We start from the raw sequence: 27,173 nt of genomic DNA, 5'->3' as shown, positions 1-27,173 counted from the left end.
TTAAACAAAAAATATACAATAATAGAATTCTCTTTATTTTACTTTCATTTTATTATTCACTAAATTATTTATTAATATAATTATTTTTTAGTATTTATTTTAATTTTTTTTAAATTTAAATATATTTTTTAAATGCTTCCTATAATTTCGAAATACGTCAAATAAAAACAATATTGAAAATATGAACAAATTAAAAAGCACAAAGACTTTTATTTTTATTTTTGAATTTTATTTCCGTTGTTTATTCCTTAAAAGTTTTAACGAGTAAAGTATAAAATAGTATCGCAATATAGTGTCAATTTCTCTTATTCTGTGTTTTTCTAAATGCATTTCAGATAAAAAACCTTTTATTTCTTCCTAATATATTTTTTTGAAACTGCTTACTTTTACAAAAGTTAAACATTTAAATTCTTATCTTTACGATTGTGTCTTCAATTGCAAAGATTAACAATACGTGTTCGTTTAAAAAAAAAAAACAAAAAAAAAAGAAATTTTCCAACAAAAAAACTTATCAAAGGAAAAAAAATATTTTTCATTTAACTCCTCCTCTCTTTTACAAAACTCCATTTTCAAGTCATGATTCTTAATTAAGAATTTATATATAGATAATGAAAATCGAAAAAAGGCAATCACAAAGATTCCTTTCATTCTCCGTATATACCTCATTCAAAATCTTTTAACTTAACGATCGGGGAAAAATTTATCTTAGTCAGATAATTACAATTGAAGCAATATTAAGAGTCAGTCTATTAATCTGTGCGCGCAGCTGAAAAGAGAGAAAAAAACTTGTTTCCTCATTTCCATTAATTGACTTAATTCCGAAGACATTTTAAACAATCTAATTACTAATCGACAACAGATAAAACCAAAAAAGAAAAAGAAAAAATAACATTGCATCGAGAACTGTAAAAACAACTCTTGTGAATAAATAAAAAAAAAATACTAAGCTTCATTAACACTAATTAATAATTCGAGAAAATTGAAATTAAAATTTACGAGAATAAAATTACAAATACAAAAATTTTAAAAACAAAAAATTCTTTTAATTAGAATAATTAGTTTATTCTCTTTTTCTTCTTAGTTCATTATTTTTTCCCTTTTAGTGAAAAATTCCATATTTATTTATTTATAAAATTATTTAAAATAAATAATTTTATAAATAAATTTATGAAATAAATTAATTCCATTATCTTAGTTGTTTATTATTAAAAATTTGTAATAAAAGATTTTATTCTAATTTCTATAAATCCGTTAATTAAGTTTTATTTAAATTTAATGAATTAAATTTAAAATTAAAAAAACTATTTTGAACACAATGCTCGATAAATCTTGATGATAATAATAACAATAAAAAATCATTTATCCCAAACATAATAGATGACAATTGTTCTAAATTGGTTTTCTTCTCTTGTGAGAATAAAATTAAGGAATTTTTTTCTTAGAAAACAATTGTTAAGTACTAGATGAAAACAGGAAGTCAGTAATAGTTGTTGCCTAGGCTTTACGCTCCAAGACTTCCCCTTTATTCATCGAGGTAAAAAATACTCCCCCTATGATTATGTGCTCATGATACAAATTTTGAACAATTTTCCCTCTCGTATTATATACTATGCACTTTTTGGTAAAAACTACTGTGTAGAAAAAAATCCAAGAAATTAAATTTAATTATTGAGAAAACAAATTAATTATTTGGAATAGAAATTAGATTTTCAGTAATTATACAATGAAAATACGATTTGACTCTCGTGTTCGTGAATATTATTATTACTATTTTTTTTTGTTTTATTAACTGGAGAAAACAAAGAAAATCGATTTCTTGCTTACACGGCGTACAGAATAAACGACTTAATTATCACATTAATAATCTATAATTTCTTTTGTAATATTCCAAAATGAACATTGTAGAGTGCGAATAATAAGCGAATTCTCCTCATTGTTCTAACTTTAATTTTCTCTATTATTGTTATAGTAATATCCATTTTCAGCATGGAATCTGCACTTCAATGCGATGTAATTTTCTTTTGAAATAAATATATTAAATCATTCAATTTTATACTCATACGGTTTATTCATTTCTATTAATTAATTTTTCATTTCACTTTTGTTAGTTAATTTCTTTTATTTCATTTGTGACAGTTAATTTTCTATAATTTATTTCGATCATTTAATTGTTTATTTAATTTCTGCCAGTTAATTTTCTATTTAATTTTCTATTTAATTTCCGTCAGTTATTTTTATATTTCTTTTTCATTAAATTTATGCCAATTAATTTGTTAATTAAAATTAGTGCTAAAATAATTAAATTTCGAATAATAAAGTACAATTTTTTTCGTACAAATTTATAAATTCTCTCAGGAGAAGAAAAGAATTTCATTTTATTTCTGAATATAATGATTTTTAGCATTAATTAATTAAATGTTACATGATGCACAAAATAATTACTTTTTAAAATAGAGTAAGATTTTTTTACAAATGTTTGAATTTTTTGCAAAAGGAAAATATTGTCTCCACTATTTCTAATTAATACTGAGATAATTAAATTTATAAATAGAATATTTTTTTTGCAAATTTTTGAATTTTCACAAGAGGAAATATTTTACTTAATACAAAAAATTGTATTCTCATTTCTGAAATCATGAATATTTTTCAGTATTGGAATTTTTCTAATTAATTAAATTTTTTATTAATAAAATATTAATAAATGATTTATAAGTTTTGAACTTTTTGCTAAATACACACAAATATTTTCAAAAATTCCAAACTACAATAAAAAGCGAAAATCAAGTTGAATAATTAGAAACTTTTTAATTTATTTTTTCGTGGCGCAATATTGTTGTAATAAATGTAAATTTGAAGAAGAAAAAAATTAATTTCGTTTTAATTGAACCAACTGAATAAAAATTTTTTTCTCTAAATACTCGATCAAGAAATTTTATAAAAATGTTTTTATCCAAAAGTTCATAAAAATTTGCTTCTCGAAAAAAAATTTTTTCTTCTAAATCGACGAGTGAAATTCAACAAACTCTAAACATATCGCACCGTTGAATAAAAATTCAGTCAGAAACAAATTCGCCAACTAACTTTGTTACCAAACTTTTTCTAGAGCAGAAAATAAATCGAGAAATACCAAAACAAGAATAAAACAAAAGATGAACAAAATATTTTGATTTCATGAGGGGAAAAATACCAAAACAAAAAACAATACCAGAAAAAAATAAGCATATAAACTCCTTTTCCAATATATAAACAAGTAGCCTTGAAATATTTTCAGACCGCGAGTTAAAAAACTTTTACATTAACCTCTTGACACCTAAATCGCGTAAAAAGAGCGAGAAGTGAGAGAGAAAGAATGATGCCTCCTTCAAAAAGTATAAAAACTTTGACCCAGGAGAGATTTATTTTTAACGAAAGGTCAAATCCTTACAGTTTTAAAGGGTGCTTCGGGAAAATATCTTTTCAAACTTTGAGTAAGCTTCCTTTTTTTTTTGTCAATCTTTGTGACTGAGATTGCGGTACGTAATCCAAAATCTACTTGTAACACGCAACGGACGTAAGCAATAAAATCTATTGCTTCAACAAATTGAGCTAGTGTCCCTCGAGGAGGAAGAAGAAGAAGAGAGTTGATTTCTGTGAACCAAACTCTTTCTCTCTCTCTCTCTCACTCTTACTCTGTTCTTTTATAATAGCCAATTGTCGAGCAAGAGAATTGCCTATAAGAGCACATCCCAAGTAAATAATAAACCTGCGCGCTCGACTATCAAGTAGATATAAACGATGACAAACATTCATCTTCATTTTCTTCCACTTGTATGTTTAATGATGGCAAAAAATGATGATAATAATCAACATCAATGTGATCGAGGCGCAAATGGGATCATTGCTCAGTTTTTTTTACACACACACACACACACAAGAAGTAGAGGGAAAAAATAAAGGTCCTTGCCACCTAATCATACCTTTATGAAAGCTTCACAGAAAATTCATTTCACGTTATTAAGACTCTTTTTACTTATTTTATTTTTTTTATCCTTTTCATTATATTCTCGACAAACTTCCCTTTACTCATATCCTCATGATATTCACTTCCGTGCAGAAGAAACTTTGTAATCGAGAAAATTTCCTACACTTAAAAATAATATAACTGCACCAAGAAATTCAGGATACTTCCGGGAAATCCCAGATTTAATTTTATTTTTTAACTTTCCTAGAGAATCTATTAAGAAATTAAAAGAAGAAATTTTTATGCCATTTTGAATTTTTCCTTCTTCATTCGAAATTGATTTTTTTAATTAAATTGTTTAATATTAATTTTTACTTCTGTTAATATAGTAAAGTTTATTTACTCTCGCAGCGAAAGCAAACTTCTGATTGTTTAAATTTTATAAATTTAAAATTTAATTTAATTCAATTTTTATAAATTAAGTAAATTATTTACTAAACAAATAATTGAGTAAATAACTTTTTAAACAATTATGTAATTTAAATTGAGTAAAAGAGTTTAAAAAAATTCAGTAGAATGTCTAAATAAGTTTAGTACATTATTTACTAAATAAATAATTAAGTAAATACAATTTAATAAAAAGATTAAATAAAATTAGTAAATATTTAGTAAAAAAATTATTTGGTTAATAATTTAGAATTAAAATTTTATAAAAACTTAAAATAAATTTAATAAATTATTTATCAAATAAATGAGTTAAAAATGTAGTTAATTATTCAGTAAATTATTTAGTAAATATATAATTTAGTAAATTATTTAGTAATAAAAATTTTACAAGAACTTTAATTCAATTTAGCAAATTATTTACTATAAACAAACAATTGAATAATTAATGTTTTAAATAATTGAGTTATTTAAATTTAGCAACATCTTTAAATAAATTTAGTAGATTACTTACTAAATAAATAATTGAGTAAATTATTTTGTAATTAAAATTTTATAAAAATTAAATTTGTCACATTACTCACTGAACAAAAATTTGATTTAATTATTTTTTTTAAAAAGTTTCAATAAATTTAGTAAACTATTAATTAAATAAATAATTTTGTAAATACAATTTAATGAAAAGTTTACATAAATTTAGCAAATTATTAGTTAAATAAATGATTCAGTAAATACGATTTAAAAATAAGTTTAAATAAAGTTAGTTAATTATTTAGTAAAAAAAAATTATTCAATAAATAATTTGATAATTTAAATTTTATAAAAATTTTAAATATATTTAACAAATTGTTTACCAAACAAATAATTGAGTAAATAATGTAGTAAATTATTTAATAAATATATGAGTTAGTAATTTAGTAAGTAAAATTTTTATAAAAGTTTAAAATAAATTGAACAAATTGTTTACTAAACAAATAATTAAGTTAATAATTTAGTGAATAAAATTTTATAAAAGCTTGAAATTTGCAAATTAGTTACTAAATAACTAATTCAGAAATTAATTCAGTAAATTAATTGAGTTATTTAAATTTAATAAATTATTTACTCAATTATTAATTTAGTAAGAGTAATTTAGTAGTTATTAATTTAATAAGAGTCAATAAATAGTAATTTATACGACTATGTAATTTAATACATAAAAATAAATGAGAGCAAAATTATTATCGAGTATAATTTCCTTTTTAATTCAACGGGTCAGCAATATCGAATACGCCATGTTAATATTCTTCGCATAATTTCTTTTTAATCTTCGTAATATTATAAAGTTCTAAAAGGAATTTTACTCCTCTGAACAAGTTTTAAAAGTTTAGCAAATTTTTCCCCGTGGTCCCCTTTTATTTCTACAGTTAAAAAACTATATTTATACGAAAAGCATAAAAATTTAACGAACTAAAAAGACCATTTAAAAGGATTATCGTTCTTTAAAATGCATAATAATTCAACTTTTGAATGACCTATATATTAAATATTTTTTTCTCTTGCTTTTCTCTTGAAAATTTTTTTCATCTCTAAAAACAACTTATAAATAAATAAATATGGAAATTAAAAAAAAGGCAAATTAATTAACGCAATAATTGAAAATTATATTCTCTTTAATTTAATCAACTGAAAAATTGTGTTTAAAAAGAATTTAATAATGAAAATAATTTTAAATAAAAACTAATTATAATAATTTGTGATAAAAATTAATTTTTTAGAAATAAAATATAATTTTTTAATTTGAAATGAAAAATTAAATAAAATATGTTTTTTTTTAAATCACTCGATAGATATTTAAAATTAAAACAAAACTCAATTAACGGCAATATAATTGTAAAAATAATTTTTCTCTCTTTCTCGCCCAATTGTCATATAAAACAATAAGTGATTTTATATTCTAATATATGGTCGGGAATTTTATCGATCTATTCTAATTTCGTCTTGTTTTATGATATACGCCCCGCGCGAACAGAAGAGGAAAAATATTTCTCGAAATAATTATTCATTTTAGCGATATGCATTTATTTTTTCTAAAATTTAATGGGAAAAAAAATATTTTTGCTTCTTTTCTGCTGTTGAAAAGACAAAAAACCAAAAAAATATATTTAATTCATTTATTTATAAATTAATTTAGAAATTTAGAAATCCAGAAAAATGGTTAAATATTATTCGAATTTTTTTTAAGATAAACGTTTTTTTCACACGTGTTTTTCAATTATTGGAGAGGAAAAGAAAAGAGAGGACACGCTTCACACGCTTTTCATAGAGAATAAATAAAAAATAAAGGCCGAAAAAAATGTCTAATATTTAAAATGTACCCTTGATTTTCAGCTTTACCATTCCAAAGAGTTGGAACCAAGAGAAAAAATTTATATTTATAATTGGCCAAAGATGTTAAAAATTTGTTGAGAAAAATATTAGATATATATTTATCTTTTAGTTCTAAAAGTGCAAAATATCGAATAATAAAACTATCAAAAATAAGAAAACAAAACAATCAACGAAAAGAAGAAAAAGAACGAATCAAGAAAAAAATTAACCAAGAAAAAAGAAACCGAGAAATAATTAATCGAAAAAATTATACACCGAGAAAAAATAAATCAATAAAAAAAACCAACAAAAATAAACAAATCAATTAAAAAAGAAACCAAGAGAAAGAAGAACAAACCAAGAAAAAATAGAAACAGATTAAGAAATAAAAAATAAAAATAAAAATACATTTTCCAAATGAAATTCCGAAAAGAATCGTCTTCCAATAGTCCAAAGATGGATCTGCTCTCTCGTCGTTCATCGACTGGCAGATTATCAACATTCAAAAGAACAAAATCATTTCGTGCTTCCATTCGAATAATGTCAAAAATTCGCAACCACACAAGCGCCGATTGTTCAAATCAAACTACAAACCAAAATCAATCAACAATTTCTCCACAATCAAAAGAAACGATAATTAAAACAAGTCAATGGACATTGCCATTTCTACAAAAGAAACAACAATCAGATTCTCTTTCATCAAACAAAATTGAGGTAAATAAAAAAAATCAATCTAAAAAAAATGATGATAATTCCGAAACACGAAATATTGAACTATTAAAAAATATCGAATCAGCAAAAATAGCCAAAGATTTAAAACAAAAATTATCCCTCACCAATCGAATAATGGGAAGAAATCGAAAAGGTTTGCAAAATAATGTTAATAATAATAATAATAACAATAACAATAAACGTACCGATAAACGAGAAAAAAGTAAATCCACTCCTTCTAGTGAACAATTTGAAAAGTCTCATTATTCTCAAAATACGGAGAAAATAACCGGAAAGAAAGAGTATCCGGTTTATCCAACTGGAGAATACAATTCCTATGAGAATCCAACTTTCTGTTTAGACAGTTCGATTGATTCTTCCGTGAACGAATTTTTTTTCCCAGTTAAAAATGATGATTTTGACACAACTGTAAAAAATACACCAACAATTATTATTAATGAAAATTTAAAATCATCAATGGAAACACTCACTATTCTAGTCGATTCTAAACGTGATAATGATAAATGTTCTGTGATTAATAATTTTGATCGGAATGAAAAAAAATTGTCGAATGACAAAACAAAATATGTTAATAATGAAGAAAATGGAAATCATGTTATTTTAAGAAGTACAATGAATAAAATTAATGAAACTGCCAATAACAGTCAATGTGAAGTGACTTCGGAAAAAGTAACTTCCGCCAAGTTCTTAAGACCAAGAACAGTCGATAATATTACCAACTTTTTGAACGGTGGTCGAAGCAGTTTCCGAGTTAAAAAGATCAATCATAAAAAAGAAGTACACGAGTCCAAGGATCCCGAGTCCATCATCCATGACCGCGTTTCGATGACAACCACTTTTGGATCAAGTAGGTCCTTGTCTCTATCGCAATATCGAGAAGAAACTTTTTTTTTTTGATATTTTTTTTTTACACCTCACTTGAGAATTTTAATTAAATTCATTTCTCTCTCAGTTTTGAAATATTTCAGTAAACATTATTAAAAATAACACTCGCAGGGCTCGAACTAGTAAAAGTACTTAACAATACAGACTTTACGGACCAAAAAAAATTCTTCTTTAAATCAATTATTTTTAATAATTTTCGAAAAAGTTCTTTGACAATTTTCAAATCCTTTAGTTTACAATATTCAATATTTTACGAAATTTAAATTAATCGTAAATTCTTCAATTAAACTTTTTCAATTATTTCGAAAAATTCATGCTATATTTCTTTAAATATTCAATTATTATCTCAAATTTCAATTGAAATTCATTTTTAAATCAATTTTTATTAGAAAATTCTACTAGAATTCAATTATTTAAATAGAAAATGAAATTATTTTTTTGAATTAATTTAATGTTTCTGAAAATTGAATTCTCATAAAGAATTTTACCAAGGAATTTTCAAATAATTGAATTCTTTTGACGAATCTTAATAAAATTTTTAAGAATATTTACATTTTTCGAGAAATTTGATTAAAATTGTATTAAAAATAATTGAAATTCTGCAATGAGTTTTATTATTTATGAAAATAATTGAATTTATAAAAAGAATTTTATTATTTACGAAAATAATTGAATCCCTGCAAAAATTGTATTATTTATGAAAATAATTGAATTATTGTAAAGAAATTTATAAAAAATTTGCAAATAATTGAATTTCTGTGAAGTTTTTATTATTAAATGTTATTAAATGTTTCCGTACAATTTTATTAAAATTTGTTTAAATAATTGAATTCTTTTGACGAATTTGAATAAAATTTTTAAGAATAATTACATTTTTCGAGAAATTTGATTAAAATTGTATTAAAAATAATTGAAATTCAGCAGCAAGTGTTTTATTATTTGTAAAAATAATTGAATTCCTAAAAAGAATAAATTTAATTATTTACGAAAATAATTAAATCTCTGCAAAATTTTTGTTATTTATGAAAATAATTGAATTATTGCGAAGAAATTTATAAAAAATTTGCAAATAATTGAATTTCTGTGAAATTTGTATTATTTTGTGAAAATAATTAAATGTTTGCTTAGAATTTGATTAAAGTTTTTTTAAATACCTAATTGAATTCTTTTGGAAAATTATATTAAAATAGTAGATATTAAAAATAATTGAATTGAGGAAAATTTTTGAAAATAATGGAAATTTTGCAGAGAATTTTATTAAATTTTTTGAAAATAATTGAATTTCGGACCTTTACGGGATTTACGGACCTACTTTGAGCCCTGCACTCGTTAATGCATGAATGATTAAAACATGTATAGAATTTTTATAAATTAATACAATAAATAATTTAAATATTTACTGATTGATAATTAATATCGTATATTTATTATTTACCAAAGTTAAAAATAATAAATATAAAATATTATTTAGAAATTAGTGTAATTAGTCACAATTAATTAAAATTGTCAGAATTGGCAATTAACCTTCTAATAATTACAAAGAAATTTAAAATCACAATAAACAATTTTATCAATTGACAATTGTTTCTTTCTTTAAATTTTTAAATTAAACTAAATTTTAAATTTCTTTAGACAAATTTTTTAAAAGTCGTATCAAACTTTTGCATCCCTTGAAACATTTTGATACGGAAAAAAATTATATTTCGCTGAAATCGCTTTATGAATAATGTATTATACTTCCGAAGAATTTAATGTCAGCTTTCATACACTCCGCGCTTTCAGGGATATTTTAAAAAGAACTTTGAAAAAATATATATACATATATATGTGTAGAATATTGTGAAAATTTAATTTAAATTATAAGTCTGTGCAACGAGATATTTCGAAGATAATTGAGGGAAAAAAAGAGGAAAATTTACTTGTCAGAAACATTACGGAAAATCCAGTATCATAGAGATATATACATATATATATGGAAATCCCTCGTCTTTATCCTTTAAGCTTTCTTTAGTTAATTATATCCCACGAGATTAAATCTAATTTACGAATGAAAAGTATATCTATTCGATATAAAATTGTCTATTACTTTTTAATTTTTTTTCTATTTGGAAATAAGCAATTCGTATACTTAAATTTTTTAATACTTAACATTTTTAAATACTTCAAATATAGATAATATTCGATTCGAATGTAATTCTTACTTAATTACATTGAATTACTTACTTAATTTCAATATTTAGTTTATTTACATGTATAGTAATTATAATTATATAATCTCACCACTTTGTTGACATTGTCGGCAATTTTTAGGTTAGGAATTCCACTTTGTTCCTTTCTAACTTTTCAACACTTCGTTTAAATTATTTCGAAACTTTTCTCATTTTCTTTGCAAATATTATTACTCACACTTTTTTGGACTGGTATTACTCGTAAATTTTCACTGATTTCTTTAATAATAGAGGAAATTTTTGTACTTTGGTTCCTTTGGTTGGATTACGACCATTGCTTGCTTTGCATATCCAAACATGGATAAAACTATGTGAATTAATTTATTACTTATTCAAATCATCGTTACTCAGTTAGCATTAAAAACTTTAATTGATTTATACTATAATTACATAAGGAAAAGCCTATAAATCTTGTTATTTTTATGAAAATAATAACACAAACACTCAACTGCCGAAAAAAGTGAACAAAGTGAACTTTGTAACAATCGAAGTTCAAATATCGAATTCTCGACCACAGATGGAGGTAATATGCAATTAACTTCAGACCGGTTACTAATTTTAACGATTTTAACATTTTTGAAAATATATTTATTTACTTTCACTAGGTATTTATTTGATCCCGAAAGAACAGATTATAAATTTAAGATTAAAGTAACTGTTTCGAGTAAATCTCTTTTAAAGTTGAAACAAAACAATTCTATAACAATTGGTACACGAATGATCCCGTGATTAAAAGTTAAATCGGTTAAATCTCAGTTTATACAGAATTCCGGGCTATTTTATGATAATGCCAGAGCAAACAAAAACTGTAAACAACTAACCTTAGGATACCTAGATGTACTGGATATGCTTCAGCAAATAATATTCCAAGACAATTATTAATTACTGTTTATCTAATCTATAATTTATAACAATCAAAAGCAATGGATGCGGGTCGAAGTGTCGAAGTAACTTTACTAAACAGTCTGAAGTTGGCAGTAACCCCCACTCTCGAATATTGCCAATTTCAAGGGATTCCCGTAACTAAATACAGGGTTGGGCAGCTACGAGAAACTTAGTTTGTTACGTAACTTACACCGGTTGTTTATTATTTATTAATATATAAAAAGTATAAATCGTATAAATAATTAAAATAATACAAATTATTCGATACTTTAATACTTTAGATCTTTTGAATACAAAGCTGGAGATATTTAAGTAAAAATTCTATAATTTACATCTTTTCCTACACTCAACCCCTGAACTTTAAGTAAAGCATTTTTCTAAAACCAAAACACACAAATGAATTAAAATAAATAGAAAAAATTTTAACTTCCTGAAAATATTGCCTACAATTGAGAATTAAATATTTAAACGCAAAATAAATCGACAAATATTCCTCCCAGGAATGCCCAGAAGTCAGCACTTTATAAATCAGAATTTCATTAACTATTCCAACAAACTAAGTTTATATTAAACGAAAATTGTAATTGTTACTTTAACTTCTTGACAATTTTGTTGAGAATAAGCAATAAATATACAATTATTACAACTGTTTATTAAAATTTACCTCAAAACAATGGAACGTGATCGTCGCCATCGTCGCCATTTTTAGTGAATACACTCTGAAGTTGGTTACGATCACCAGCGCCACCACTTTCGATTTATTGATTAGCGATTAACTTCTCGCCTTCTCGCGGCACGTTTTTAATTATAACCTAAAAAAACAAACAAAAATGAAGAAGATTAACATTGTTTTTATTGTATTATTATTATTTGATCATATACACGTGTGTTTATTTGTAATTAATTTTATATTAGCTGGTTTTCTTAATTTCGCTAAGCACACCTACACACATTATTTTAGCAGAGGATTTATTTTTTTCCTTTTGTTGTCCTTATACAGAGCTGCAATCGCAACAAGGGATGGATTTTCTTGAGGGCTTTGGAAAAAAGAAAAATCAACATCATCTGAACAACTTGTCATCAATTCACATCAATCCACTCACGGCACAACCTTCCCTCAATATTCACTTGCATGGTCAGCATTTTTCGTTTTGTTTTATTTCATTCTTTTTCTTTGTTTTGCTTTTATTATTATTATTATTATTATTATTATTTGTTTTTTCATATTTTTATTGATTTTTTACAATACAAGAATAATAGTAAAGTGTATTAATAATATAATATATAATGGAATATTCAATAATGTTAGGAAAAAGGGATTATTTTGTAAAAAAAAAAAACCCTGTATAATTTATGTAAAAAAAATTTTTGTTTACAGCTTTGTTTGCAGCAGTCGAACATGGTCATATAGATAAGGCAAGGACTATTTTGGAGTCAACTGATGTAGATGTAAACAGGTAAGAAAATTGATATACATACACTAAAAAACCCTCTTAAATTCAATTAACAGAATTTTGGAAAATATTTAGGAATTTTCAAAGAATAATTAATTATATAAAATTACTTTTGTCCTGCTCTATATACTGACCTATTTTCGTCCGAAAGTACTGAATCCTGTAATATACCTTTCTTAGAATAGATCCTAATCCTTTAAGCCACATCTGCATCGTTGTACCTAATTGATTTACTAAAGTTATAATTTCAGAATGTTACGAAAACTAAATTGATTAATTTTTATTTCAGTTTAAAATTCGATAAAAAATTAATTTTTGAAAAAAAAAATAGAAAATTGATGGAAAAATGGAATAATTTAAATCAATTATGAATATTTTTCCTTCTTTATATATATATTATAAAAGTCATGTCATTTCTTTTATAGGGTTCATTTTGATAAAAATTGACGATTCGTTTCAAAAGCTCGCTTAGAAGTTTCTAGTTGCTTGAACATTGAAAAGTTTGATTACAACTACGTGCTCTTCCTAAATCGAATCTCACCTTCGAACAAGTTCTCACAAGAATATAAAAAGTTACAACCTTATCATGGAGTTCACCTCAAAGTATTTTCAATTCTAACATGAAAGTTTTGTCTATATATATATTATACGAAAACTTTTACAAAACAGATAAAAAAAAACAGAATACATTTTTTCGAATAATTCTATAATTAGAATATTGATTAAAATTATTAAAATTGTAAAATTTATTCTAAATTACGTTTTCTTTTTATTTAAAATATTTATTTTCTCTTTGTATAATTTATATTTAATAATCGTTGTATTCCGGTAATCTGTTCGCAGTTTGAAATTAGTTGTTGATTGCTTTTTTGTTTCCTAACTTTTTTAAAAAAATTTCTTTTTAAATATTTTCAATTTTAAAATTAGTGTATTGAAAATCATTGAATTCTTGCAAAGAATCTTATCAAAAAATTTCCAGAGAATAATTAAATTCCTTCTAAGAATTTTTTTATTTATGAAAATAATTGAATTCTGGAGATGAATTTTTATTAAAATTTAAAAAAATCCTAATTAAATTCTTTTGAAGAATTTCTTTTTAATTTTTTTAAAATAATGGAGTTTCTTTAATAATTTTAATTGAAAATTTTGAAAGCAATTAAATTTTATGAAGAAGAATTTTATTTTAATATTTATAAAAATAATTTAATTCCTGCGAAGAATTTTACTATTTATAAAAATAATTAAATTGTTCCGAAGAATTTATTAAAATTTTAGGAAATAAATTAATTTTATGTAAATATTTGAAAATAATTAAATTCTTCTAAGGAATTCTATTAAAATTGTTTTTAAAAGAATTTAATTTCTGCAAAGAATTTTACTATTTATAAAAATAATTGAAATGATCGAAGAATTTATTAAAATTTTAAGAAAAATTGAATTGTTTTGAAAAATTTGATGAAAAAATATTTGAAAATAATTAAATTCTTTCTAAAAATTCAATTAAACTTGTTTCGAAAATAATTGAATTCTTTCAATTTTTTTGACGAATATATTTAAAAATTGCATTAAAAGTAATTTAATTTTCATATAGAATTTTGTTAAATATTTTGAGAATGAATGAATTATATTTAGAGAATTTTAAATTCTTGTTGAAATTGAATTTTATGGAAATTTTTGAAAATAATTAAATTCTTTCGTGTAATTTTATTTAAATTGGATTAAAAATAATTTAATTCCTGCAAAGAATTTTAGTATTTATAAAAATAGTTGAATTGTTTCGAAGAATTTATTAAAATTTTAGGAAATAATTGAATTTTATGGAAATATTGGAAAATATTTTAATTCTGCTGAGGAATTCAATTAAAATTGTTTTGAAAATAATTAAATTTTTCCAAAGAATGTTATTATTTATATAAAAATAATTAAATTCTTGCGAAGAATTATATTAAAATTTTTGAAAATATAAACATTAATAATAATAATTAATTTTGTACTTCATAAGCGAATTTTAAAAATTTTGATTATGAAATTATTTTAAAATTTATATTTGAAAATAAAAAAAATGTTTTGCGCGTATCATTTGCTTTATAATATTTATAACAAAACTTTATATTTAACTTGGTTTTTAATTCTTGAATATTAAATAAGTATTTGAAAGGAGAATTTTTTTTTTTGTTATTTTCTGTAAAGAAAATATTTTTGATACTAAAATATAGTTAAACGAGTTAAAATCTTCGTATAAAACAATTTGATAATCGATGAACTTTAAGTAATGTTAGTGTCGTGTACTTAGTTTGGTGACCACGTTTTAGTGGTTACTAGTGAGTTATTTTGAAAGTTTAATGTTGATAGGTACAAGTACAAATCGTGTTTAAACCTTATTTTATAAAGAATGCATTTTCCTTGAGTAAATTCACTATCTTTTTATCATCAAAATATTCGATAAATGAATTTTATAGAATTAATTTTTCAATCGTTCCGATTATTTCTTAGAAACAAATTTCTATAAAATGCTTATAAAATGAAATCCGAAATTTTTGAAAATGATTTTAAATTCATATTATTATTATTATCAGTTTTATTATCTTTTATTTATTTTTTAATTGATGTTGCATGTTATATCGAGTGTTTACACTTTATTCTTTGAAAATGGAAAATGCGAAGTCAGATTTCAATTACTTTTCTAAAGTTTATTTTTATTTTCAGTGTAAATAGCGACGGTTTGTCTCCACTGGACGTGGCAGTCTTGAGTAACAACAGACCTTTAGCAAAAATGTTGGTTACATTTGGAGCACAGGAAGGCAATCAGTGTGAGTATTGTTTTTCTACTCCTTTTTATAACAAGTAAATTGTGCGATTTTTTTTCTTTTCTCTCTTTCTCGTTTTATTTTTTTTTTCTTTCTTTTCTCGACGGGAAAAATTTTTCTATAAAAATCTTACGTAATCTAAAGAATACTCACATTCACCTTTTTAATATATAATATAATAGTAAAATCAATACTAGAAAAGTCGCCAAAAAAAAAGAAGAGAAAATTTCAAATAGAATCTAAGAAAATAATAAAAAATGGATTTATTTCAAGTTCTAAAAGTTCACAATTATTGAAATGCACTAAAATCAATGGAATTTTTTCTGCCATGAAAAATGGAACGACTGCATAGTAAACGAAGATGGATTCCAATTAAATTTTCAAATTCCAAGTAAATTACAAAATTTTATTATTTTTTAACGATAATAAAAAAAAAAATTGTCGATTTCAATTGATAGGCGAGAAAGAGTTTTATTGGATTACGATCTTTTTTTGTATTAAATTAAAAGAGTTTTTTTACTTGAAGTTTATGGGTGAATTTTTGCAATTAAAATTAATTATCTAATTTGGATTGATAATTTTTAAATTTCAGTACATCTTCACTTTTCCTTGAATTTGTCCATCAAACTTATGAATTTTCATGCAAGTTGACTAGCATAAAAATATGCAAATTCATGCGCAAGAAGAAAATCTAATTTAATTAATACTTGATTAAAAAAATGAATAATAAGTTTTCAATCCATTTTTTTGTGTGCTATTTATTAAAATTTAATGTATAATAATAGAGAGAAGAGGGAAAAATCGAATTCTTATTATTAGTAATAATGATAATTAATGACAAGTACAAAACTAGTTTCATTATAAAGCAATTTGTATTCTATTTTGTCGAATTTACAGTCTAATCAAAATATTTTCATTTCCTCTTGTATAAACGGCCAAATATTCAAGTCACGCCAATTGAAATGAGAAACTCTTCTAATTTATAACGAGATGCACCGAAAATGTTTGTATATTTGCGACATATACTCGAGAATAATTAATTGTAGTGCATTAATTGGAATCTCCAATTCACACAAATTGAATGGCCACGATTTCAATTCGATATGGGACATTCTCATCAAGGATGAAAAGGATTATTGGAAGTCCTTGACTTATTCACTAGACTTCTTTTTTCAAACGATAATAGTCTTTGGTATTGTTCTGAATCGTTAAAAAAAAAGAAGATAACTTCTATTATTCACCACTAATATCATATTTCAATTTCCAAACTGACAAGATTTTTTTCTCTTGTGAGAAAAAAATTTTTTCTTCTTGAGTGGAAATTTAAAAAAATTTCTTTCTTTAAAGGAAAACTACTTTTAATTCTAATAATTACTTTCGATTTTATTTCAATTTAAAATAAAAATTGTTATTTATTTTTAATTGTAAAATTATTAATTACATAAAAAATGAAAGAAAACATTTGTATTTTGGGAAAAAAAATTTCAAATTGGTAACCGAGGGGAAATTGACTGATTTATTGATGATTAATCATTTTGTGTTTTAAAAAACGAAGAGAAAACGCATGCAAAATTGAATCGATTTGATAATCGTAACTCGCGTGTTATATATATATACGACAAACATTTCGTGAAAATCCATTTTGACTGTACACTTGGTATTTGCAGAATGGCTTTAGCCATCCAATTACTCTACAACACTGGAAATGACATTGTTCCCCAACAAGAGAATTTAATTAATTCGTAAACAAACATAACTTTTCCGAGTGTTTTATTTTCATTAAAATTACTTTCATTATTAGTTCCTTATTATTTCCGGGACAAATACCCCAAGGAATATGTTTTTATTAGCTTATCAAAATATATTTCAGTAAACACTATTTTTTTATTAATCATGGTTGCCACAGAGGAACCATGGAAAACCTGGAAAAGGTATTGAATTTAGGAAAGGGTATGGAAAACCTGGAAATAGAATGGAATTTAAAAAAATTTCTGCAATTTCGCCTGTTTTTAAAGATTTTTAACAAAATTTTAATTTAAATTTATTATTCAATGATTTTCATAAATAATAACATTTTTTACAGGGATTCAATTATTTTCATAAATTCATAATAAAACTCATTGCAGACTTTCAATTATTTTTAATTTTTAATACAATTTTAATGGAATTCCTCAAAAAATGTAATTATTCTTAAAAATTTTATTAAAATTCAGCAAAGAAATTTAATTATTTAAAAAACTTTTGCTACAATTTATTTATTACAATTTCATTATTATTTTCAATACATTTTTAATTGAATTTCTTAAAAAAATTGAATTATTTTCATAAATAATGAAATTCATTGTAACAATAAAATTTTTTTCAAAATAATTTTCATAAAATTCTTCGTAGAAATTTAATTAATTTCAAAAATTTGTCAAAATTCAATTATTTTCAATGTCTAATATTTCAATAAAATTTCACAAAAGAATTCAATTATTTAAAAAGATATTTTAATAAAATTCGTCTCAGGAATTGAATTATTTTCAAAAGTATTCTAATTCTTCGCAGAAATTCAATTATTTTCAAAAATTTACAAAAATTCTCGTCAAAATTTCAATTATCTATATAAAAAATAAAATTTCTCTCCGAAATTCAATTATTTTCAAAAATTATGGTATAATAAAATTTTTGTCAGAATTTCAATTATTTTTAATACAATTTTCATCAAATTTCTGAACAAATGAAATTATTCTTAAAAATTTTATTAAAATTTGTGAAGAGAATTAAATTATTTAAAAGTTTTGTTGATAAAATTCTTTATTTTATGAAAATTTAATTTTAATAAACATTTAATTATTTAATAAAATATTTATTTTTGTTGTTAAATAATTGAAATCTCGTAGAATTTTCTAATAAATATTGATTTAAAAATAAATTTCAGTTAAAATTTTAGATTATAATTGAATATTGAAAGCATTATAGCGTGGATTTTTAGAAATAATTGAATTTTCAAAAGGTTTCAAAATTAAAATCTCTGAAAATTTGAACTTTTCATACTTTTAATTAAGAATTTTGTAGAATAAATTTTTTTCAAAAAGTTAAATGGAATTTTTTTTAATTATTTAAAGTTTTTAATTTCTAATACATTTTTAATATTAAGGACTGTCAGAATAATCAAAATTTCATAAAATTAAATTGTAAAAAAAATTTGGAAATTCTCAAAGAACTTTTTCAAAAATTATTTTTAAAAAAATATTGACCTAAAGAAGAATTTTAGTTGAAAATTCTAGAAATGAATAATCGTAATGAAATTTAATTGTGTTCAATAATTTACAAATATTCTCATCAAACTTTCAGTAATCTTTATAAATTTTTCTCCGGAATTCAATTATTTTCAAAAATTTTAATAAAATTCTTGGCAAAATTTCAATTATTTTCAAAAACTCTTAAAAAATTCTTTGGAGAAATTCAATTATTTTTAATTAAAATTTTAATCAAATTTCGAAAAAACGAACTTATGTTTAAAAATTTTATTAGGTACGATTTGTCAAGAGAAATCAAATATCTATTTAAAAATTTGTTGAGAAAATTCTTTCTGAGAGTTCAATTTTACGAAATAATCAATTATTCATTTTTGTATTTCAATAATAGAATTCTCGTAGATTTTTTTTAGTAAATATTGATTTAAAAATTAATTTCAGTTAAAATTTTACATTATCATTGAATATTGAAAGCTAATAGCGTAAATTTTTAGAAATAATTGAATTTTGAAAAGATTTAAAATCAAAATCTTTGAAAACTTTAACTTTTCGTATTTTTTGATTAACAATTCTGTAGAATTATTTTTTTTAAAAAAGTTTAATTGAATTTTTCTTTTTATTTATTTCTAGTTTTTATTTTCTAAATATTTAAATAAAGAATGTCAGAATAATCGTACTTACATAATAAGTTTTTTTTGTAAACAAAAGGATTTGGAAATTCTGAAAGAACTTTTTCAAAAATTATAAAAAAATTGAGTTCAAGAAAAATTTTAGTTAGAAATTCTAGAAATGAAGAATTGAATTGAAATGAAAATAATTTTGAAGAAATTACAGTAACAATATTTTTATAAGATAAAATAATGATAGTATCAAGTTTTAATGATTATAAAACATGAAGAAAGCGATTACTCCGAGTCGAAGACTCGGAGTGATCGATAACTTCATGTTTTATAATAAATATATTCTTATAAGTTATTGAATTTGAAATTTTTGAAAATTTTAATTTCTATATGAAAAAATAATAATGATTAAATATTTATTTAAAAATGAAGTTATTGATATTTTCGAATAATATTCGTATTAAAAACCTGGAAAAATTCCGTTTTTTAACCTGGAAAAGTCAGGGAATTTGAAAAGAGCAAAAGGGTGGTAACCCTGTTAATTTATTATTGATTAATAATCACTTTTTACTGGTTTTATCATTTTGTTATTTTTTATTTTAATTTTTTTCTGATAAATCGTTTTTAGATAAAATATTTTTTACTTCGTATTTTATAAGTTGATGAATAGAAAATTTTTTGTGAACATACGAAAAGTTTATTATTAATTTATTATTAATGATGGAATTTGTTTAACAGTTAAATCACCAGATTCGTTGGGGAGTCATTTGGCATCATTGCTGTCAGAGGCAGAGCGACGTGTTCAAGAACTAGGAGGCAGTACTTCTGGAAGTAGTGGAACGACCCTTTTGGAACCACTGAGTCATAGGTCCAGTTTCTCAAACCCACACAATAATCTGACAGGATGTAGCGGAAACACCGAAGACAAACAACTAGCTCTTTGGGAAAGGAGAGCACGAGCTTTAAGGAAAATGTTACTTGGTTTTAATCAAGCCAGTGAGTTCTCTATTCAACACTCGCCAACACTTTCTTCCACTCTTAACAATGACGAATATAAAAAACTTTACCACCTTAAATTTTTCAATTCATCACTTTGATTCTAAATTTTCTTTTTTTCACTTTACAAATTTGCATTTTTTTCTATTTTTAACTTTTTGTATTTTCTATTTTTTTTTAAATTTCAATTTTAATTATTAAACAATTAAAAAAGGATATGAATTTGAATAATTTTATTTTATTAATTTTTTTAAAGAAGAGTAAAATTTTTTCCTTTTCCGCTTCAATTATTACAAAATTGTACATTCATATTAACTGAAATATTTTACGACTCTCACATTTTTACATATTAAATTCCAGAGCGATAAAAGGAATGTAACTTGAAAGTTTTTTTCAAGTTTACAAGAGATTACAAATTTTATTCACAATTTAAAATTCAAATCCAACAGTAGAAAGAAAAGAATGTGCAAATTTTTCATAAAGGAAAATTATTCACACGTCTTAAAAATTTAAAAAAAAAAAAATAAAAGGAACTTGAAATTGGAAATTAAATAAAATTATAAATTCAGCTCTTAAATTTTTTAATTCTTCAATAAAAAAATATTTTTTTGGAAAATACTTTTTATTTCAATATCAAAATTAAATTCAATTTCAATATTTGAAAATTGTTCATCTCACAGGACCGCCGGATAAGCCGTACTTGGTATCGGTTGATGTCACGGGTACAACTTCCGTCATAGCCAGGTTTCAAGAATCAGATTCGCATGATTCCGCAATTTGCACAAAATTCAAAGTTCAGTGGAGTGTGAAAGACGATTTCTCGGTGTATGACGAGAGGGAAGTTTTAGACATGAAACAGAGGGAATGTAGAATCGATGGCCTTATTCAAGGTCAAAAATATTATTTTAGAGCTGCTGCTGGAAATTTGAAAGGCTATAGTAAATTTCGACCTTCGACACCGGCTTATGTAACTCCAAGCAGTAAGTCAAGTACACATTTTTTTGGCATATAAGTTTCATGATTATCACGTTAAAATCCCTCTTCAAGATAAGCGATTGAAATTAACATTCTACCTAATCTTCACCTTCCACTTAATTACAACCCTCTTCTATATAATTACAATCTTTCTTCTTTCTAATAATTTTTTATTTATTTCTTCTATCCGAGGTCTCTTAAATTTTATTATCATTATTTTTTTGTTATCTTTTATTTAATTATTTTTATTTTTTACTAATTTTATTTGTTTTTATTTTTATTTTCTGTTTTGTGATTGATGGGAACGGAAAGAGATTTAATAGAATGTTTTTGTAAAAAAAAATAATTGTTAGTTAATTAATTCTGATTTAAGTTCGTTATTTACTAAATAAGTGGGTAATTAATTTTGAAGGTTGGAGAGACATTGACGGAAGGGTGCCAAGGTTCGCTGGCCGATTGGAGCAATTAGATACCCTTTTTACTGATATACGTGGTGCGGAATATACACAAGAGACACCAGCGGCACAAAGGCGTAATCATAAGAAAAAGACAACGATAAAGCAATTATTCACAGCGACAAGTAAATTTCAAAAAAATCTTCGACGAGGAGTATTCCTTGCGTGTTTACTTTATAACGAGGATAAAATATTGGTGACAAATGAAGATTTTCTGCCTGTTATTGAAATTGACGAGACTTATCCAAGTTGTATTTATAATGATTTTCATTGGCTTATGAAAATTGCCTGCACATGGGACGATGTTAAATCACTACGTCAGGATATGGAAAAAAGTCATATGAGCTCGACGAATCATTTTAGAATAAAATTACTTCAAGCCGCTTCACAGATGCAGGTTATTTGATTTTCTTTTTTAATTTATAATTGGATTAAGGCAGAGCTCGAACTAGGTCCGTAAATTTGCTTGAAGACGGTAAAAGTCAGTTTTTTTTTAAAAAAGGGTCCGTAAAGTCCGTAATTTAATTGAGAAAAGACAAATTCAATTATGTTCAAAAATTTTTTAAAAATTCTCGTCAAAATTTCAATTATCTTTAGAAATAATTGAATTAATTATTGAAAACTATATAATGAAATTCTTCTCATGAATTTAATTATTTTCATAAATAATAAATTTTTAACAAAATTTTACAAAAAAATAAAATTATTTCAAAACAAATTTAATAAAATTCTTTGAAAAAATTTTAATTATTTTTAAAAATAATAAAAGTCATCGCAGAATTTCAATTATTTTTAATACAATGTTAACCAAATTACTCGAAAAATTTAATTATTGTTCTTTAAATTCTTGAAAAGAATTCAATTTTAAGAAACATGCAATTTTTCAATAAATTGTTTTTTTTGTATTTAAATAATTGAATTCTAGTTGAATTTTCTAATAAAAATTTATTTAAAAATTAATTTTAGTTTAAATTTTAAATTATAATTGAATATTAAAAGCAATATGGCTTGAATTTTTAGAAATAATTGAATTTTGAAATGGTTTCAAATTAAATTCTTTGAAAATCTGAATCTTTTAAATTTTTAACTAACAATTCGGTAAAATTATTTTTTTTTTTTAAATTTAATTGCCTTTTTTTTAAATTGTTTGAAGTTTTTATTTTCTAATATATAGGTATTTAATGGAAGAATTTCTAAATAATTAAAATTTTCTAAAATTGAATTGTCAAGAAATGAATTTGAAAATTCTCAAAGAACTTTTTTAAAAATTATTAAAAATAATGCATTTATAGAAGAATTTTAGTTAAAAACACGAAAAAAAATTTAATTTTGGAAAAGTTACAATAAATTATTGCAGAAATTCAATTATTTTTAAGAGTAATAATATTCTTTGCAAAAATTAAATATTGTTTAAAAATAATAAAATTCTTCTTAGGGATTCAATTATTTTCACAAATAATAAGACTCATCGCAGAATTTCAATAATTTTTAATACATTATAATAATCGTAAGTTTCCTTTCCGTTAGCAAATTATCTGCATTCATTTGTTTGTTTTGAAATTTAAATTTTGTAGGTTAAGTATTGGCATCTTTTATATATTTTTTTATGTCAAACTTTTTAATGTGGAAAATACTTTACTTATTAAATTGTCTCGACTCTTTGGTAAAAAATCTAAAATTATCGAAAATTATCAAAAATTCAAAAATCCGATTTTCTTAAAATTAAACATTTTTTCCTCTCTTTTATGGGATTTAGCTTCATTATTTTTGTGCTTTTGGAAAATACTTTACTTATTAAATTGTCTCGACTCTTTGGTAAAAAATCTAAAATTATCAAAAATTCGAAAAAATTCAAAAATCCGATTTTCTTAAAATTCAACTTTTTTTCTTTTCTTTTATGGGATGTAGCTTCATTATTTTTGTGCTTTTGGAAAATACTTTACTTACTAAATTGTCTCGACTCTTTGGTAAAAAATTTAAAATTATCAAAAATTCAAAAAATTTCAAAAATCCGTTTTTCTTAAAATTCAACATTTTTTCCTCTCTTTTATGGGATTTAGCTTCATTATTTTTGTGCTTTTGGAAAATACTTTACTTATTAAATTGTCTCGACTCTTTGGTAAAAAATCTAAAATTATCAAAAATTCGAAAAAATTAAAAAATCCGATTTTCTTAAAATTCAACATTTTTTCTTCTCTTTTATGGGATTTAGCTTCATTATTTTTGTGCTTTTGGAAAATACTTTACTTATTTAATAGTCTCGACTCTTTGGTAAAAAATCTAAAATTATCAAAAATTCGAAAAATTTCAAAAATCCGTTTTTCTTAAAATTCAACATTTTTTCCTCTCTTTTATGTGATTTAGCTTCACTATTTTTGTGCTCTTTAAAAATACTTTACTTATTTAATAGTCTCGACTCGTTGGTAAAAAATCTAAAATTATCAAAAATTCGAAAAAATTCAAAAATCCGATTTTCTTAAAATTCAACATTTTTTCCTCTCTTTTATGGGATTTAGCTTTATTATTTTTGTGCTTTTGGAAAATACTTTACTTATTAAATTGTCTCGACTCTTTGGTAAAAAATCAAAAATTATCAAAAATCCGAAAAATCGAATTTCTTAAAATTCAACATTTTTTCTTTTCTTTTATGCCATTTAGCTTTATTATTATTTGAATTTTTATTCAAGAGAAAAAATGGAAAACTGAAAAAATTTAGAAACTTAAAAATTCCAGGCCTTTTCCATGATTTCCCTGATTTCCAGAAGTCTTTTAAAAATTCCATACCATTTCCATGATTTCCAGATTCTGTAGGAACCCTGCTTTTGTCTGACTTTCTTCTAAATTATCGAATTCAGTGATTTCTGGGGTGAATTTGGTTAAGTTGTAAAATGATTAATTTCTATTTGAATTCGTTTTTTTTTGAATGTAGAAAATCTGATGTTAATTTAATTCTTTCTTCGCTATTTCAAGTAAAACTTTTTTCAGTGTGTAATAATTATTATTTCTTTAAAAAGTATTTAATTTAAAATGGCTTTATAAAATAAGCAATGCAAAAGATGACCCAGATACTAATTGTAATTGTTCTAGCAATAGTTTAAGTCTAGTAATGTAAATTCTATTTAAATTGATACCATTGAGTGAAATTATTTGAATTTTAGTTAGTTAAATCTCTTTGTTAGGTTATAATAATTATTTCTTTAAAATTTTTTAAATTGTTTAAAATAAGCAGCCCCATACAACATTCCCGCGCGCTTGCGCGCGGATAGTTTGGCTAGTACAATTTTAATCGAATTTCTCGAAAAATGTTATTAAAATTAGACGAAAGAATTTAATTATTTAAAAATTTATTCATAAAATTCTTTTTGGGAATTGAATTTTAAGAAAGATTCAATTATTCAATAAATTATTTATTTTTTTATTTAAATAATTGAATTCTTGTAGAATTTTGTAATAAAAATTTATTTAAAAATTAATTTCAGTTAAAATTTAGATAATAATTGAATATTAAAAGCAATATGGCTTGAATTTTTAGAAATAATTGAATTTTGAAATTAATTTTGTTGAAAAAGTTTAATTATATTTTTTTCTTTATTATTAGAAGTTTTTATTTTCTAATATTATTAAGTTGAAGAATTTACGAATAATTAAAATTTGGTAAAATTGAATAATGTAAAACAAATAGATTGGAAAATTGTCAAAGAACTTTTTCGAAAATTATTAAAAACATCGATTTATAGAAGAATTTAAGTTAAAAATTCTAGAAAATAATAATTAAATTAAAATGGTGGAAATAATTTTGAAGAAATTGCAGTAACAATATTTTTGTAATATAAAATAATGATTTTATCACCAGGTCAACTTTAATTATTATAAAACTCGGACTGGTTATATTTTTGTCAGTAATTGGTCCGTAATTTTTCATTTTGAGACCTTAAAGTCCGTATTTTTAAATACTTTCACTGATTCGAGCGCTGTTAAGGTTTTTTTTCGTTTTTTTTTTATTGGAGTTTTCTCCAACTAATTTAAATAATTTAAATTCATTTCAGGCGGCATTGTGTACACAGAACCTAGGGCAACTGTATTACAAACCGATTCGAGATATTCAAGGCACGTTAGTATTTACGACGATAAACTATGTGAAAACGCCAAAATTGGTTTCTGTTTTGAATAGCAGATGGTTACCGTTGAGTAAAATAACGAAGAAAATAATAACACACGAGGACAGTAATGTGGCTGACATTCTCATGGCCAGTATACAGGAACAAATAACTTATCATCAAGTCAGTAGTATTAAATTATCCCGTGGTCTCTATCTCGGCTATTTGAAAATGCAAAGCAGCGTGGATCTTATTCAGGTCGTTGTGCCAGTCAAGTCGCCGAATGTTCTGCCCCATTGTAAAATTCGGGACAATCCTCACGTTTCAGCGTGAGTTTATTTTTCTAAATTTAAATATTTTGTTTTTTATTTTCTAATTCTTTGTTTTTGTTATCATATTTGAAATTAATTTAAAAAGTTCTTAAAATTTTGTTTTGTAGGGAAGAATGGGAGTACTTGAAGAGGATGACGCGAATTCAGGCGTCTTCGACATCGGTCCTGCAGGACGAGGAGGAAAAGGAGAATGCCTCGAATGAATCACAGGGAACGGAGCAGCAGAAGCAATTTATTGATATTGTCTCGCAAACGGCGAAACGTCTATTCAGTCATATGGAAATTAATCCTGAGGACTCCCTTGTGCATCGTCTCTATGACGCGGAAGTGGTCGATTTAACTCACAATGTGTCATTTCTCATCACTGTTCCACCGGCAGAGACTGCGTGCTCAGTTCCCGGTACGAGGGAAATTTTACTTCAACGTGGCGATCTTCTATCGTTGCCAATTCAAGTCTTTGAAATGGTTCACCTCATGACTTATCAAAAAGAAGTGATAAATCGTTACTCGAGAATGAGTTGTATTTTAGAATTGGACACAGCTCAAGCTCAACACAACCAACGCGAGGCATTCAGTACATCAGAATTAAATATCGCCAAGGACAAACTAATGAGACTTCAGGATCTTCAATCACAAATGAATACCGTTTGGAAAGGTGCACGTTGGCTCGTTGACGTTATTACCTTCGCTCGGGACAGAGGATCAACACTGTCAAACGTAAGTAATTTCCAT

General features: G+C 23.6%; 1 protein-coding gene and 1 long non-coding RNA gene across 5 annotated transcripts in view; one reads left to right on the top strand and one right to left on the bottom strand.

The window, feature by feature from the left end:
- Nucleotides 1-12,455, bottom strand: part of LOC122509279 — a 138,909-nt gene extending 126,454 nt beyond the window's left edge. The window contains exon 1 of the long non-coding RNA XR_006302337.1: nucleotides 10,631-12,455. This is a non-coding gene — a long non-coding RNA (uncharacterized LOC122509279). The remainder of the gene's footprint in view (nucleotides 1-10,630) is intronic.
- LOC122509277 overlaps nucleotides 1-27,173 on the top strand; it is a 199,094-nt gene that overhangs the window by 167,846 nt on the left and 4,075 nt on the right. For 2 of the 4 annotated variants that reach the window (XM_043623213.1, XM_043623212.1), the window contains exons 7-14: nucleotides 12,464-12,598; nucleotides 12,842-12,920; nucleotides 15,624-15,727; nucleotides 20,325-20,582; nucleotides 21,263-21,562; nucleotides 21,970-22,409; nucleotides 26,059-26,438; nucleotides 26,549-27,158. In XM_043623213.1, the coding sequence (XP_043479148.1) occupies nucleotides 12,464-12,598; nucleotides 12,842-12,920; nucleotides 15,624-15,727; nucleotides 20,325-20,582; nucleotides 21,263-21,562; nucleotides 21,970-22,409; nucleotides 26,059-26,438; nucleotides 26,549-27,158 (2,306 nt within the window). Of the gene's footprint in view, nucleotides 1-7,033; nucleotides 8,313-12,463; nucleotides 12,599-12,841; nucleotides 12,921-15,623; nucleotides 15,728-20,324; nucleotides 20,583-21,262; nucleotides 21,563-21,969; nucleotides 22,410-26,058; nucleotides 26,439-26,548; nucleotides 27,159-27,173 lie in introns of those variants that run through there. The other 2 variants (XM_043623214.1, XM_043623211.1) reach the window with 2 other exon arrangements.

The sequence above is a fragment of the Leptopilina heterotoma genome, unplaced genomic scaffold (assembly GCF_015476425.1).
Source record: "Leptopilina heterotoma isolate Lh14 unplaced genomic scaffold, ASM1547642v1 Lhet_60, whole genome shotgun sequence".
In the NCBI taxonomy this organism is placed as follows: Eukaryota; Metazoa; Arthropoda; class Insecta; order Hymenoptera; family Figitidae; genus Leptopilina; species Leptopilina heterotoma.
This window is presented reverse-complemented; position numbering and strand designations above follow the sequence as displayed.